This window comes from Myotis daubentonii, chromosome 16 (genome assembly GCF_963259705.1).
Source record: "Myotis daubentonii chromosome 16, mMyoDau2.1, whole genome shotgun sequence".
In the NCBI taxonomy this organism is placed as follows: domain Eukaryota; kingdom Metazoa; phylum Chordata; class Mammalia; order Chiroptera; family Vespertilionidae; genus Myotis; species Myotis daubentonii.
In genome coordinates, this window is record NC_081855.1 from 48,766,115 (window position 1) to 48,778,282 (window position 12,168).

The window sequence follows — 12,168 nt, forward strand, 5'->3', positions numbered from 1 at the left end:
CCCCTCCTCCGAGTGCCGTTTCGGTTTAACCTAGTGTGGGATTGAGTCTTGTGAGGGAGCGATTGAGTGTGTGAGGTACTGAGGTGAGGCGGAGGCAAGAAAAGGAACTCCCTCAGGAGTGAGGGACAAAGGGTGTGTGAGGCACCTAGGCCGCGGGACCTGAGCGACAGGAAGCCACTCCGAGTCGGGCTACCGGGTAGGAGAAAGGCCCGTGCGGTCCTCATTGGGCTCCCGAGCCGGAGTCGGCCCCGCAGCCCTGGGCCGTCGGCTTCCTACTTCCTCGACCTCGCCGGCCCCTGTGCCTGAGGATTGGCGCCCCGTGGGGAGGAGGGCAAACGGACTTGAGCGGCTGCTCGTTGTCTCGCAACGCCACTGCTGAGGAACTCTCGTTTCTTCCCTGGCTCCTTCACCCCTACCTCATGTAGGAGGGTGCCGAGGAGTCGGGAGGGAGGAGGGGCCTGCGCCGCGGTCCCTTCCCTCCCCACCCCCTACTAGGGGTGCTGTGGTAGGCGTGGGGTTGGGATTGGGGGGAGGGTGGGGGTTACTTTTTGGAGTGCTGGGGAACTTTTCCCCCTGTTGAAACCAGGGGAAAGGGGATGCCCAATCCAGAGAGACATGGGGGCAAGAAGGACGGGAGCGGAGGAGCTTCTGGAACTTTGCAGCCGTCATCGGGAGGTGGCAGCTCCAACAGCAGAGAGCGTCACCGCTTGGCGGCGAAGCACAAGCGGCACAAGTCCAAGCACTCCAAAGACATGGGTTTGGTGACCCCCGAAGCAGCACCTTTGGGGACAGTTATCAAACCTTTGGTGGAGTATGATGACATCAGCTCTGATTCAGATACCTTCTCTGACGACATGGCCTTCAAATTAGATAGGAGGGAGAATGATGAACGTCGTGGAACTGATCGGAGTGACCGCTTGCACAGACATCGTCACCACCAGCACAGACGTTCCCGGGACTTACTAAAAAGTAAACAGACAGAAAAAGAAAAGAAACAGGAAGTTTCCAGTAAGTCGGGATCAATGAAGGACCGGATATCAGGAAGTTCAAAGCGTTCAAATGAGGAGAATGATGACTATGGGAAGGCACAGATCTCAAAAAGCAGCAGCAACAAGGAATCCAGGTCATCCAAACTCCACAAGGAGAAGACTCGGAAAGAACGTGAATTGAAGTCTGGGCACAAAGACCGGAGTAAAAGTCATCGGAAAAGGGAAACACCCAAAAGTTACAAGACAGTGGACAGCCCCAAACGGAGATCCAGGAGTCCCCACAGGAAATGGTCTGACAGCCCCAAGCAAGATGATAGCCCCTCAGGAGCTTCTTATGGCCAAGATTATGACCTTAGTCCTCCAAGATCTCACACCTCCAGCAATTATGACTCCTACAAGAAGAGTCCTGGAAGCACCTCAAGAAGGCAGTCTATTAGTCCACCTTACAAGGAGCCTTCGGCCTACCAGTCCAGCACCCGGTCACCCAGTCCCTACAGTAGACGACAGAGATCTGTGAGTCCCTATAGCCGGAGACGTTCCTCAAGCTATGAAAGGAGTGGCTCTTACAGTGGGAGATCACCCAGTCCCTATGGTCGACGGCGATCCAGCAGCCCTTTCACCAGCAAACGGTCTCTGAGTCGGAGTCCGCTCCCCAGGTGAGCTGTTTGTCTAACAGTCCTTTCTTTCTTACGGTGGGTTATGAGAAACTGGCAATTAGTAATGCTAGGTTGATGTTCCCATTATTCACTGACTAGAATACTTTACTATTGGCTAGTCACTCAAGTGAGTGAATCTGGTCTCCTCTTAACCCAGAATTTGAAAAGTGGAGAGTTACATGCCTAAAACTGCTAAAGGTGGGTACTTCCAGTGACAGGGTCTTCAGCTATAAGCTCCTGTGTAAGAAAAATTATGCATGGAGTTGATACTGCTTTCCAAAGCTTATCTGGTTTTTTCTCTTCCTTTGTTTTAAATTTTTTAAAAATCACATTGGTATTAGTGCCTGAGACCTCATTGAACCTGATTAGAGATGTAAAAAATTACAGATTTTCATTTGAATTATCTTGAAGCTGTTTGTCTAGCCCTGGTGAATTACCCATTTGTGTACTAGGCTTTGGGCTTTAGAATTTGGCCTCAGTGGGAGACTCCTGCCTCCAGCCTCCGGCCTCCCCCACTTCCAGTCCAGCCCCTCCTGTTCCCATGGTGATGTAAGACAACAAATTAGAGCAAGTTGCTTTTCAACTGCAACCCTGCAGAGCTGCCACTGCCCTCTGGAGAAAGCCCATACCCGCCCTAGGGCCTAGGTCATCTACCATTTGTTCTGCCCACTGTCTTCAAACTTGTTAAATTTACTTATTTCCTAGTAGACAATGTTTTGGTAACTTACAAAAGGTTCCTGTCTTTTCACAGATATTTCTAGTGGAAATTCAGCTGATTCGTGCTTTTTCCTTTTGATGGTAGAGCCTATTTTCCAGAAATTGGTTCCAATGATAATTTGATTTTCTTTATAGCACCACCATTGACCTATTAAGATTTGCTGTATTCTGTGACCACTGGCAATTTTAAAAATGTTTCTGAAAAAATGGTAATAGTGCTTTACTGTTATTTTTGCAAGAAAGACGTTAGTTTGAAATTTAATTGTTAGAGTGTTCTTGTTCGTAGATGATGAAATTGTACCTCTCTCTTTGTGGACTCACCTTTGTCCACAAAAGCAGAACATGGGCTTTGGAGTTATACCTGAGTGGGGTCCTAATCTTGCTGTGTGTCCTTTGGCAAATAATTTCTCCATGCCCAAGTTTTTTCATGTGTAAAATGGCAATAATAACGACCAACTTCTAGAGCTGTTGTGAGGATTAAATTAGTAAATATGAAGTGCATACATAGTACAGTGGCTGGAACCTGAAGCCAGTCAGTAAATTATATGAGTAAGGAAAATGTTGTTGAATACTTATAGAGAAATGACTCTAACTTGAAAAAACCCATGCATATCTTTTATATGTCAATGTGAGTAATTTTTGTCAACTTACATTTACAATTATTCATAAACTAGTTTGAATTGATCAAGCCTGCCGAGTTCCTAAAGAATTGTAGTAAGGACCCATATATATACCACCTACATTCTACAATTAATATTTGCTATATATTTTATATCTGTCCATCGATTCACCTTTTGTTTTGATTTAAAGTAAATTGCTGACATCAGTATACTTCACTATAAACTCTTTATTTAGCCTGTGTATCATTAGCTAGAGGTCATAAGCTAATGAGGAGTAAAATTTATATACAGGGAAGTGGATATCTTAAGTGTACCATTTGAAAGTTTAGTTTTTTAAGGAACACTAAGAAATGAAATATTTTCAAAGTTTTTCTTTTGTTTAAGTGAAAGAGTTTATTAGTGAAGCAGTACACAGAAAGTGGCTATTCCACAGACAGTAACCAAATACTTGTTTTCTTGAGGGAGTAGTTTAATAAAGCTGTTCTGAGAATTTTTATTGTGGGGTTTGGGAATACAGAAGTGCATTAGGGCTAAAACAGTAAAATGAGTTTCAGTAAGAACTGTGGCTTTGCAGTGATTCCTTTTGGATTCATATCTTAAGTTTTCTTCTCAGTTAATTGGAACTATTGCAGAAATGGTTAAAATAAATCAAGAAAGAATTGGAGACACATTATGATAGTATAGGAAATAAATATAAGTACCTCATTATAACCTTAGAGTCAAATGCACATTTTTAGTTGGTTTGTAGAGAGCATCATATGTTTGAATTGTGCATTATATATTTTTCCTCATTTGTTGGAATTCCAAACAGTAAGTATAAAACTTTCTTAGAGTAAAGGAACATACAGATCCTTCTATGGTATTCTCTGTGTTTTTTCCTTGGGAGAGAGTCAAAATTAAGCAAGCAGCGTTGTTTTAAAAGACAAAATGCATTGGCAGAAATGCAAGGTCTTTGTATTTACCAAATTAGTAGTGATGAATAGTAGCAATTTCATTTCAGATGGGTGGAACCTAACTTAATTCAGGGGAAAAGCATATTTAGTTTTGAAGACAATTTTTTTTTTATTATCTGACTTTACCTATTTGCTGTCTCCCCCCTTTAAAAATATTTTTATTGATTTCTGAGAGGAAGGGAGAGGGAGAGACAGAAACATCAATGATGAGAGAGAATCATTGATTGGCTGCCTCCCACTGGGGATTCAGCCCACAACCTGGGCATGTGACCTGACTGGAAATCCGTCCGTGACCTCCTGGTTCACATGTTGAAGCTCCACCACTGAACCATGCTGGCAGGGCCTGTCTCTCCCCCCTTTTTTTTCCTTGAAGACTGGGTCTGGATCTCAAATACAACATGTATATCAGAAAAAATACCTTAAGTATATGGCCATCCAAATGTCCCATTAACAATAGGCTTCTATTCAGAAATTCGAGGGCTTTTAAAGCAAAGTTCCTTAGAAAGATTTAGTCATGCTGAAAGATTATAGAAACAATGCTTTGTATAGCGTGGTCTCTGACATTACTTAGTGTTTGGGATTTTAGAAGTTTTTCCTGGGATAGAGGTGTTAATTTTATACCAGCTATAATTCGAACTGAGAAAACCTTGTTTCAGCCAGTTTTTTACAAGTGAAGTATTAATTTAAGGATAAGTGGGTATTTGATAAATCCACTTAACTACTCTCGGTAGTTTACATACATACATACATACATATATATGCTGTTGTTTTGGGTACTTTGATTCTAATAATGACTTTATATTTTAACTAAGTTTTGGGGGCAAATTTCCAAAGAGCAGTATAGGTATAAGAAAATCATGGCTAACACCATGTGAGTTGTTTTCACTACACATATATGCTATTTGTTTTGGAATGTTTTGCTTCATGTCAGTCTTACCAGTGATCAAAGATAAAGGGAGGTACTGAAGATCTGGAATGGGAACAATTTGTTTTACACTGCTGAGCAAATTATGTTTTGTCTAATTACATTTTAGTGCTGATTTCCCCCATACACACTCACACACCTTGAAGCCTAAGCACATTAGGGTTTTTCAAAAAGTAAAAGGGCCCTCACTGGTTTGGCTCAGTGGATAGAGCATTGGCCTGTGGACCCTGGGTTTGATTCCGGTCAGGGGCATGTGCCTGGGTTGCCGGCTGGATCCCCAGTGGGGTGCATGTAGGAGGCGGCCGATTGGTGATTCTCATCATTGATGTTTCTATCTCTCTCTCCCTCTGCCATCCTCTCTGAAGTATAAATAAAGCAAAAAGAGTGCAGCCGGCATGGCTCAGTGGTTAAGCATTCAACCTATGAACCAGGAGGTCACAGTTGGATTCCCCGTCAGGTCACATGCCTGGGTTGTGGGCTGGATCAGGAGGCAGCCGATCAATGATTCTCTCTCATCCTTGATGTTCTTTTTTCTTTTTTTTAAATATATTTTATTGATTTTTTACAGAGAGGAAGGGAGAGGAATAGAGAGTTAGAAACATCGATGAGAGAGAAACATCGATCAGCTGCCTCCTGCACACCTCCTACTGGGGATGTGCCCACAACCAAGGTACATGTCCTTGACCCGAATCAAACCTGGGACCTTTCAATCCGCTGGCCGACGCTCTACCCACTGAGCCAAACCGGTTAGGGCTCATCCTTGGTGTTCTATCTCTCTCTCCCTCTCTCTTCCTCTCTGAAATCAATAAAAATATTTTTTTAAAAGAGGAAAGAATGAGGGTTGGGTTTCAATTTAGAATGATCTGCCTCATAGATTCTAAAGTTTTACTTCCCGACCCTTTTCTTAATAATAAAAATAAAATGAAAGTGCAATAATACCTCGCTTTACGAGTTCCTAAAAAGTTGATTAGAAATTATTTTATATTTGAAAGTACCAGAAGCCATTATGGTTTTGAGAACTTTTAATAAATTATTTTGGTAAGACAGTTCTTGCATCTTGGGGGTTTGTTTAGGCACAACGTAATTATAAATTGAGGATACAAGGAACAAAAATTTTTTCCTGGGATCTGTCAATTAAGTAGTTCTCTAGTTAAAAACTTAGATTTTGGGCCTGGCTGATGTGGCTCAATTATTGAGTGTCATTGACCCATGCACCAATAGGCCACCAGTTCTGTTCCTGGTCAGGGCACATACCTGGGATGCAGGCTCGATCCCGAGCATGGGGCATGCAGGAGGCAGCCAATCAGTGTTGATGATTCTCTCTCATCTATGTTTTTATCTCTCTCCCCCTCTCTCTTCCTCTCTAAAATAAATAAAAACATTTAAAAAATTTTATATTTTGGTGAAGCATGCTTGTTACTTTTAATTTCTTGATTGATATACCCCCCTTTGGTATAAAGTATGACTTTTTAAATCATGTTTTCACTTTATCAGAAATTTAAACCAAAATTCTAAAAGTAAACATTGTGAATATTGGTATTTCCTAACATGGGGAAAAAAATATCGATCTTCCTTTGGTTAAATAATTTTTAGTGTTATATGATAGAAATGTATTGTCATACAGGATTTAGTTCCTATTAAACTTTTTTTAGAATAGTTTTAGATTTACAGAAAAATTGTGAAGATCGTGCAGAGTTCTTATATGTCCTGAAACCCAGTTTCCCCATTAACATCTTATATTAGTATGATACATTTGTTACAATTAAACCAATTAATGAACCAATGTTGATTTATTATTGTTTGACAACTATTTTAAGATTGCTAACTTAAAGTGTTTTTTTTTTAAGTTATAGTTCTCCATAGTTTAACTGATCTATTTTCCTTTATTTTGTTATAGCCTATCCATTGAACTGTCTTTTTCTTTTTCCATTAGGAAGTCCATGAAGTCTAGAAGTAGAAGTCCTGCATATTCAAGACATTCATCTTCTCATAGTAAAAAGAAGAGATCCGGGTCACGTAGTCGACATTCCAGTATCTCACCTGTCCGACTTCCATTGAACTCCAGCTTGGGAGCTGAACTCAGTAGGAAAAAGAAGGAAAGAGCAGCTGCTGCAGCAGCAGCAAAAATGGATGGAAAGGAATCCAAGGGTTCACCTATTATTTTGACTAGAAAAGAGAACAGTTCAGTAGAAGCTAAGGATTCAGGTTTGGAGTCTAAAAAGTTACCCAGAGTTTTAAAATTGGAAAAATCTGCCCCAGATACTGAACTAGTGAATGTAACACATCTAAACATAGAAGCCAAAAATTCTTTAGATACAGGGAAAGTAAAGGTGGATGAGAACTCTGAAAAGCATCCTGTTCTTAAAGATTTGAAAGTACAGGGATCAAGAGACACTAAACCCATGGCATTGAAGGAGGAGATTGTTACTCCAAAAGAGACAGAGACAACAGAAAAGGAGACCCTTCCACCTCTCCCCACAGTTACTTCTCCTCCACCTCCTTTACCAACTACTACCCCTCCACCTCAAACCCCCCCTTTGCCACCTTTGCCTCCACTACCAGCTATTCCACAGCAACCACCTCTGCCTCCTCCCCAGCCAGCGTTTAGTCAGGTTCCTGCTTCTAGTCCTTCAACTTTGCCCCCTTCTGCCCACTCAAGGACGTCTACTCTGTCCTCTCAGGCAAATTCTCAGCCCTCTGTACAGGTTTCTATGAAGACTCAAGTGTCTGTAACAGCTGCTATTCCACACCTAAAAACGTCAACGTTGCCTCCTCTGCCCCTTCCACCCTTATTACTTGGAGAAGATGACATGGATAGGTAAGTCCCATAGTTAACTGAGAAAATTTAACCTCTTGATCTAAGTGTAATACATTTTTCTCAAACTTTGTTAAAACTGCTCTAATGCATGGCTATTTAGAATGTTTTTATGAATAGGAAATGCCTTTGATGTTCAGTTTTCAGTGGAAAAGTCCTTATTTATGATGATACTTGGGAAGAATTACAATTTGAGGCCCAGTAACCCTTTTTCTCATAAGTCTATTTATTGATAAGGCTACTTTGGATTCAAATTTTAAAAAATCAATAGCATTTTCTTTTCAAATCTTTGTGTTGAAAATTTTAGTAGCTATAGAAAATTTTTTTAAATGATACAATTAACACCCTTATACTCTTCACCTAGATTAGTGGTTCTCAATCTTCTGGCCCTTTAAATATAGTTCCTCATGTTGTGACCCCCAACCATAAAATTATTTTCGTTGCTACTTCATAACTGTAATGTTGCTACTGTTATGAATCGTAATGTAAATATCTGATATGCAGGATGGTCTTAGGCGACCCCTGTGAAAGGGTTGTTCGACCGCCAAAGGGGTCGCGACCCACAGGTTGAGAACCACTGACCTAGATCCACCAGTGGTTAACTTTTGGTCACATTTGCTTTAACTGCAGATACTTGATACTTCTGAGTACTTTAATATGTCTCTAATAACAACAACAACATAGTATAAATAATAACCTATATATGTAAAAGCCTAAGCGACCATTACGACTGAATGACTGGAACAACCGGTCGGCCAGTCGCTATGATGTGCACTGACCACCAGGGGGCAGACGCTCAATGCAGGAACTGCCCCGTGGAGGTCAGGGCACTCCCACAATCAACCCCCCGCCCCCCCGCAGGCCGGCACCCCCCACAATAGCCCAATTGGGGGTGGCGCCAACCTCTCATGGTCCCTCCCCCCAGCTGGCTGACCCCCCATAGGCCTCGATCGCCAGCCAGGCCTAGGGACCCCACCCGTGCACGAATTTGTGCACCGAGCCTCTTGTAGTAGTAGTAGTAGTAGTAGTAGTAGTAGTAGTAGTAATAATAGTGAATATCCTCAGTGGTCCCTAAAATGTCTTATGGCTTTTATTTTGTTTTGTTTTGTTTTGTTTTGTTTTTTCTTCCTGGTCCAGGAGAAAAATAAGCCAGCTTTATTTATTTCAAAAGGTTCTGCTTTAAAAAACACACAAAAAACAGTTATTCTATAAGAAGCAGAAAAACAGTATGTAGAATCTTTATTATTTAGAATACAATTCACAATGGGATAATGAGAAAAACTAATTTTAATAAGCTCTCTGAGTATTGAGAATTGATTAAATGATTATGAAGCATGAGTCTAATTTTATAGAAGACATTAGGAAATATTTTTAATTTCTTGACAGAACTAGCTAGGCAATTGCCACCAAACACAATTTAGCAGTGACATATACCATGACAGTATTTATGTTACTGTTTTGTTTTTAAAAATATATATATATTATTGATTTCTTTTACAGAGAGGAAGGGAGGGGGATAGAGTTAGAAACATCGATGAGAGAGAAACATAGACCAGCTGCCTCCTGCACACCTCCTACTGGGGATGTGCCTGCAACCAAGGTTCATGCCCTTGACCAGAATCGAACCTGGGACCTTTCAGTCCTCAAGCCGACACTCTATCCACTGAGCCAAACCAGTTGGGGCTATCTTACTCTTTTTTACTGAGATTCCCTTTTGTTGTCTCGGATATAAGTTTAGTTTACTGCACCAATTTTTCGTTGTAAGCACAAAAATAAGTACCACTGATCTTGCATCCTATACCAATTCTCAACCCTTTATTACTTTCCAGGTGACATAGGTCATTTGAACAGTGATACATTTCAGCCATTTAGATCTATATTTTTCCAGACTACCCTCTGTACCTTTTAGGAAGGTGCAAGTGCAATAAATGGGGAAAAAACCCTCCCTCTAAAACTTTTTAAAGGAATGGTAGTAAATCTGATTTTAAAGAAAAATTCCACATTCTTTTCTAATATTAATAGGTATTTATGAATTCTGCCACATACTGAGAACTACAAAGACGAGTAACAGAGCCTGAAATTTATGTAGAAGTACTTACAGATACAAAAGCTATATGTTTTTACAGTTTTTGTTGGAAAAGGAACATAGTCAGTTTAACGTCATCCAAAGGGACCGTAGGCCATTATCTTACCCACAAGAACCACATTTTTTAAAAAAATATATTTTATTGATTTTTTACAGAGAGGAAGGGAGAAGGATAGAGAGTTAGAAACATTGATGAGAGAGAAACATCAATTCAGCTGCCTCCTGCACACTCCGTACTGGGGATGTGCCCGCAACCAAGGTATATATATGCCTCTGACCAGAATCGAACCTGGGACCCTTCAGTCTGCAGGCCGACGCTCTATCCGCTGAGCCAAACCAGTTATGGCTAGAACCACATTTAAATATAGTTTTATGTAGTGGTTAGAGCAATATCAGTGTGGCTAAGAATCTTTATTTTAAAATTTTATTTAGCTAGCCAAATAATTATTGAATCAACCTACCATGGGTCATGTGGAGTGCACGTTTTCAGGTGGAATAATGTTGATAGATGGCACATAGGGGTTTCTATATTTCAGATTAGAGATGACGGGTAAAGTAAGACCATACAGTGCTTATGTAAGTATGTGTGGCTATCTTTAATAATGTGCATGAGAGAGGATGAAGTGAGCAAACTATTTTCGTTATAGATCAATTCTGATTCTGAAAGTGTAACGATACTTTATTTCATAGTTCAATGTAATTATTTTAAAATGTTTGGTTATTACCAGTTGTTTTTCACTTTTAAGCAAATTATTAAAGGGATAAAAATGGAAATGAAGATTTTTTTCAATATCAATTTGTTCATATGTATATATACTCTCTATCCATGTGCCATTTATATCTATTTTTCACATGAAAAATAATTTTTATTTAAGAAAACTTTTCAGGAAGAAATCTAAAAGTTGCATATGGACCTCACTTACATTCTTATCTTATGTGAAATTGCAGTAGCTTAAATGTTAAGAATATAATATACAGCTTTTTATTGCCTGCAGTGCTTTAAACAAGGAACACAGAATGCAATCAGTAAATATTGGTTATGTGAATGAATAGGTAAAACTGCTGAAGGAGTCAGAGTCTGTGTGAAATGACGCTGGGCATGTAGCTAAATCATTTGGCACATGGATGACATAAAGCTTGTATTAGAGGATCTGACTTCTTTTAGTTAAAATCCTTTGGAAAAGAATGAAACTTTCTTTCAAGCATATAGATTGCGCAGGAGTATATTAACCCAGGTATCAAATGCAGGAATTTAATTAATGGTATTGCAAAAGCCTTTCTGATTCATGGTTTATATTTCTTGGTTCCAATAAACAAAGGCTGCCTGGCCGGAGTGGCTCAGGTGGTTGAGTGTTGTCCTGTGCACCGAAAGGTTGCCAGTTTGATATCCTATCAGGGCACGTGCCTGGGTTGCGGGTTTGATCCCCCGTCTGGTTGGAGGTTGGGTCAGGACACATAGGGAAGGCAACCAATTGATGTTTCTCTCTCACATTGATTTCTCTCTCTTCCTCTCTTCTCCCCTTCCTCTCTCTTAAGAATGTACTCAGGTGAAGATATAAAAAAAACAAAAACAAAACAAAGACTGCCAAACACCCACTTCAATATAGTATTTTCTTCATGAACATAGTTCATAAGGATCTCTTGCTTTGAAAGAGATCATCTGTATGAAACTTTCAGTTAACCATATAGGGTTTATAAATCTTTTTCTTTTCTTTTTTTTTGGTAGCCTGGTTTATTTGGAGTTTATTAGACTTCTGTAGAGTCTATACTATTGTTTTTTAAAAGCATATTTTTACTGATTACAGAGAGGAAGGCAGAGGGAGAGAGAGAGAAACATCAACGATGAGAGAGAATCATTGATTGGCTGCCTCTAGCATGCCCCACACTGGGGATTGGGCCCAGAATCTGGGCATATGCCCAGACTGGGAAACGAACCATGATCTCCTGGTTCATGGGTCAACGCTCAACCATTGAGCTACACTGGCTGGCCTACACTATTCTTAATGGCTGTTTATTTAAAGTATTGAGCTCTTAGAGAAAAAGAAGGGATCTGTATGAGCATTCACATTTGATTTAGGATTTTGCTAATAGAATGCTTAGTTTTAATTTTTTAAAAATATTTTTTTTTATTATTTCAAAGAGGAAGGGAGAGGGAGAGAGAGATAGAAACATCAGTGATAATAGAATCATTGATTGACTGCTTCCTGCATGCTTCACACTGGGGATCAAGCTCATAATCTAGGCATGTGCCCTGACTGGAAATTGAACCATGACTAGGTCAACGCTCAACCACTGAGCGACACTGGCTGTGCTCTTTCCAATTTTTAATGTATCACACAAGAATTGTTTGAGTGTGTGTGTGTGTGTGTGTGTGTGTGTGTGAGTGTGAGAGAGAGAGAGAGAGAGA

At 40.2% G+C, this 12,168-nt stretch overlaps 1 protein-coding gene across 11 annotated transcripts in view; it reads left to right on the forward strand.

The window, feature by feature from the left end:
• The window catches only part of CDK12 (cyclin dependent kinase 12), a 79,966-nt gene continuing 67,798 nt past the window's right edge, over positions 1–12,168 (forward strand). For 8 of the 11 annotated variants that reach the window (XM_059670870.1, XM_059670868.1, XM_059670869.1 and 5 more), the window contains exons 1-2: positions 1–1,645; positions 6,794–7,678. In XM_059670870.1, the coding sequence (XP_059526853.1) occupies positions 597–1,645; positions 6,794–7,678 (1,934 nt within the window). In that variant the 5' untranslated portion in view covers positions 1–596. The remainder of the gene's footprint in view (positions 1,646–6,793; positions 7,679–12,168) is intronic. The other 3 variants (XM_059670872.1, XM_059670873.1, XM_059670875.1) reach the window with 1 other exon arrangement.